Source organism: Chaetura pelagica, unplaced genomic scaffold (genome assembly GCF_000747805.2).
Source record: "Chaetura pelagica isolate M959 unplaced genomic scaffold, ChaPel_1.0 scaffold963, whole genome shotgun sequence".
NCBI classification, from domain to species: domain Eukaryota; kingdom Metazoa; phylum Chordata; class Aves; order Apodiformes; family Apodidae; genus Chaetura; species Chaetura pelagica.
In genome coordinates this window covers 755,102-759,839 of record NW_009952705.1, presented here as the reverse complement: position 1 = coordinate 759,839, position 4,738 = coordinate 755,102, and the positions used below count along the sequence as shown (strand labels likewise).

At 55.5% G+C, this 4,738-nt stretch overlaps 1 protein-coding gene across 1 annotated transcript in view; it reads right to left on the bottom strand.

The window, feature by feature from the left end:
- Positions 1-677: 677 nt before the first annotated feature.
- NT5C3B (5'-nucleotidase, cytosolic IIIB) overlaps positions 678-4,738 on the bottom strand; it is a 5,425-nt gene continuing 1,364 nt past the window's right edge. The window contains exons 2-8 of the mRNA XM_009994202.1: positions 4,506-4,575; positions 4,177-4,223; positions 3,599-3,684; positions 3,328-3,417; positions 2,292-2,454; positions 1,193-1,393; positions 678-906 (exon numbers count right to left, since the gene is read on the bottom strand). Coding sequence (XP_009992504.1) covers positions 796-906; positions 1,193-1,393; positions 2,292-2,454; positions 3,328-3,417; positions 3,599-3,684; positions 4,177-4,223; positions 4,506-4,575 — 768 coding nt within the window. The 3' untranslated portion in view covers positions 678-795. The remainder of the gene's footprint in view (positions 907-1,192; positions 1,394-2,291; positions 2,455-3,327; positions 3,418-3,598; positions 3,685-4,176; positions 4,224-4,505; positions 4,576-4,738) is intronic.

Sequence of the window (4,738 nt, the reverse complement as noted above, 5' to 3'; positions counted from 1 at the left end):
CAGCACCACAGGACCAACCTCACCTGCCCACGGGGGCACAGAGCCCAGCCCAGGGCAGGTTTTGTGCTCCAGCACCTGCTGGGTTGGGTAGGAGGGAAACCAAACTCCTGGGACCCTCCAGCACAGACAGGTTGTGCTCCAGCTTCAGCTCTAGCACCTGGTGACAGCTGGTGGGTTCTGGAAGGGACGGGGAGGGCCTGGAGCTGAGGTGGCAGGGGCTGGGGGGGACACAGCGCTGGGTGACACTACGGCTGGCAAGGCCACGGGTGGCACCACCAGAGCTCAGCCCCAGCACTTAGAAGCCCACAGGAAACAGGACTAGAGAGAGACTTATTTTCTTAAACTGGAACACAGTAAAACTAAACAGTTTCCACCTAAGCCAGGTCTGTCCCCAAGCCCCAGCAAATCACCTCCATTTCTGAACCCAGCTGCTGAAGCAAGCGCAGAACATCTGTACCTGAATCACAAAATGGTTTGTTGTGGCCTTGGCCACTGGTTGGATGATGTCCAAGTGGGATGAAGTCCAAGTGGAAAGCAGCAGAGCTGGGCACAGGTGGGGTAAAGGGAGTGCAGAAGCTTCCTCCATCTCACCCCTCCCACTCCAGGACTGTCTGAAGCAGGTCAAGGAGATCAGGATGTAGACAACACCCAGATCCGGGGCAGGGAGCCCGCCCAGTGTCAGGATGGAGTCCAGGAGGTACCAGCAGATCCACCACTCCATCTTTGTCAAGGAAAGGACACTCAGTGCCCTGGTGCCCTGCTGGGGGGCTGGGGTTGGGGTGCTGCCTGCCCAGCTCATGTCTCCGTAAGGAGGTACCGGAGGATCCCGTTGACCACATCCAGCGTCTCGTCGCTCTCCAGGACAATGTCATAGGCATCCAGGTACTTCTCCCTCCTCTCTTCCACCTGCAGTGTGGAGAGGAGAGGGCCCCAGAGAGAGGAGGGACTGTGAACACCAGCACCCGAGAATGAAGATGCTGCCAGAGGGGTCAACAACCACCCTGGCAGTGCCCCCGTGGCACTGGGAGCTCAGACACCCCCCAGCTCCCTCCACACACCCCATGGGAGCTCATACGAATCTCTTGCCTGCCCTGAAGCACCTGTGCAGCTGCTTGCCCCCCTCTGCTGCCCCCCGGGCTTCACACTGGGGGGAGGCTGGCAGGGAAGCAAGACAACTGCTGCTCACACCCACCTTGTCATTGAGGAAGCCTATCTTGAGGATGTTCTCCACGCTGGGAACGCCATCTGCCATCGTCAGGTCACCCATGGAGTCCCCCAGCAAGATGATGCTTGTCCTGGTGCTCAGCTGCTGGAAATACTTGGTACCTTGCAGGACACTGTTGTTCTTGTTGTAGGTGTGGATGAGAGGTCCCTTGAAATGTGTGAGGATTCCCTGCACAAACAGATCAAAGTGATCCCACAGAAATCCCACGGAGTTTGGAAAACCAGCAGCCATAGAACACCTGGAGACAGAACCCAGGACCCCCCGATGGTGAGAACAAACCCAAAGGATGGAGATCCTGGAGACCATAGTCAGGGCTCTGTGCTGTCCTGGAGCTGGTCAGGGGCCACTGAAAGCCACAGTCAGGGCAGCCCCAGGGCAGAGCCTGGCTCCTGCAGGGGGCAGGAGTGTCACACTGTCCCATGCTCCCTCAAGGACAGCCTGTCCCAGCACAGCACCCGTGGGAACAGAGGGCTTCATTGTAAGAGACATGCAATTGTCTAATGTGCACTGGGACTCTTCAGGCCTTAGTACATCAACAAAAGCCTTCCAAGTTGCATTAAAGGACATCTGGCCTTTGGATCAGGAAAGATCTCTGTGTTTAACTCCATCCTTCCCCTGCACCAGGACAGAGCACACAGTGCTGGACACACGTGGCAGGGCCCTTCCTGCCACCAAAATCAAAGGTGAGAAGTTCCCAAGATCACGAGCAGATGCTCAGCTGTTCCTGCACCCAGCAGCCCACCCTCTGCTCCCTCTCACTGCTGATCCAGCTCCTGGATGAACAGGAGATCCTGGGAATCCAGGGCAGGGGAACCTCTAACACCTTCCAGCTCAGAGAGCTGCTATTGTGGTGGCAGGTCACAGCCCCTGAGGGAGGAGCAAATGGGGTGGAGGCCACGACCAGCCTTTTGTGACCCAGCAAAGATCAGTTCCATCTATGGGGATCAAGTACTTAGAAATGTTAACAAGCAGCTTAAAACCTGTTTAACCTAGAGCAGCCCCCAGTTCCAGTCTAACAACCCTCCTCTCCTCATCCCCACTGCACAAACGTGATGCAGAAACTCACGTTATCATCAAAGTCCATGTAGTTGGACACCACGTTGACATTTGAGTAGAAGACGTTGGCCTGACGGATAATCTCCTCAAGGATGTCACCAACACCAGCAGAGAAGATGAACAGTGGGACGTTGTTCTTATGCAGCTGATCAAACAACTCCTTGAATCCATCCCTAGAACAGGCGTGTCCGTTACCACGTATCCCATGCCCAGCTGGCAGCAGGTGCCCACTGGGCTGTGGGCTGGCTGCTCATATTTCTGCCCAGGCTTTCCCAAACACAAACACGCACATGAGCTCTGCAAAAAGCGTGAGTTTTTTGTGGCACCAGCAATTCTGTGGTGTGCACTGTGTGTGCAAGGGCTGTGCTGCAGACCCCCAGGCCCTCCTGGCAGCAGTGACCCAGCAGGAAGCAGCACACGAGCAATGAGTCCAGCAGATCCTGAACATCCAGGGGGCACAGCCTGCCCAGGGGCTGCCAGCCCACTCAGCTCAGCCTGGTTTGAGGACAATCAGACCGACCTGTAACAGTCTCAGCCTGCCAGGACATGATTTCCATGCAGGAGGGAAACTCGGGGTCATGAAAACCCAGACAGACAGAACCATCTCCACCCTGAGATGGCAGGTCCTTCAAACCAAGGCTCCCCGAGCTGGTTTTAGGAAGATCACTGTCAAGTCCCACTTTCACAGCAAGTTTTTGCACAACTTTTTTGTGCTGTGGGTGAAATTCAATGCGGAGCCAAACTGCTGGATAAAGTCCAGCAGTTACAGTGTGTGGAGAGAAAACCTCTTGTGGAGGAGATGAGCTGCAGGCTGCCCTGCCCTGCAAACAGGGAGCTCTGCCCAGCACCCAGCCTCTCCTCGCCAAGACCTGGGAGGTGGAAGGGGTGTCTGAGCAGGAAGGAGTCATCCCTGAACGGAGCAGCCCAGGCTGCAGCACGTGGCACTGGCTCTCAGCTCTTTATGGTTAGAGCTCAGCCCCAGGGAGGGAGATTTGCATCTGCAGGGGAGCTGCCTGCACAGAGGCAGCTGAACCCCCTGCCCATACCTCAGCATCACATCCGACTCCCTGACGATCTGGGCTATGTCACCCTTCTGGATCTTCTGCTGCGAGAGCAGCTCGTGGGCCCTGCTCCACCTAAGGAAGGACATCACAGTGAGCGTCCCGGGCTGCAACCTTCTGGCAGTCAGAAAAATAAGAACTAAAACTTCATGGTATTGATGCCAAGCCTAGAGACAGTTCAAGCCCTGTATCTTGTAGCCCTCGAGGACAAGAAGCTGCCTGGACAAGGTCAAGGTCATCACACACAAGCACTCACCACTCCACCATAAGGGGACACTTCTCTTCCAGGGTCCGGTTGGGATCAATCTCAATGGGATAGTAATAGTGCAGCAGGTCTTGCAGCTGGAGTGTCGTACAGATGGAAAAACAACAGAGTGAAGACCACGTCTAAAGAGACTATAAGCAACAAAAAAAGCATTTCTAAATTCTTCCAAAGCATCTGCCATGAAAAACAGCCAGAACCATGTAACTGAACAGCTTCACACTGGGCAAATCTGGAGATCTTGGAAGGACTCGTTAACCCTCCGCAGCCCAGCTGGCTCCAACTGTGCTCTCACTGCACATACGGATGCACAAAGACAAACACACACACCCCTTCCTCCTCTTATCAGACAGAACATGCTCACAGCCCAGCATGCAAATTGTATTTCCCTTTTTGACTTCTCCTTCCATCAGCATCTGCTGAAATGCAGCCTGGACACTTGGCCTGCTCTCTGCCCTGGCAGCAAGGCACAGCTTGGAGAGCTGTCACACAGGCCAGTACCACCTTCTTATGAGGGGTGACAGGGACAAAAACCAGAGCCAAGCAGCAGTACCTCACAAAACAGCACCTACCTTCCTCTTGCCATCCTCACTGATAACACGGCTGTTATCGAGGATATCTGTAAAGACAACAAAATGCCCATGTTGCAGCCCAGAAACAGAAGACTTTCTAGAGGGCAGCTCTCCCGGGTCTCCAGCACCAGCTCCTCCCAAAAACGAGCTGTGTGTGGGACACTGAGCTGAGCCCGGGCTCACCACGGGGCGAAGCTGCGGCAGCTGCCAGTTGTTGGGCACAGCTCAGTGGGGTGAGAGCAGGGGGTACCAGGGGCCACAGGGACCGAGGACACAAACACAGAGAACAAACAGAACTGGCAGCAGTATAAACAGGGGCTTCGACTCACTGTGCGAAGTGGGGCAGCGTCTGCCATTGCACCCAAAGCGGCTCAGAGTCATGTCGAAGTCAGAGATGACCTGGAAGGTGAGAGAAGCCCCGGTCTGTGTGTGACCCCGTCCATCCTCCCTTTGCCAAGGGAGCTGCTGCCTGCGAGATGCAAACCCAGCGCTGGCCTGTCCCAGGAGAGGTGCAGAGGTGCAGAGCACTGTGGCTGCTGCTGTCCTCACTGGGACAGCCAGA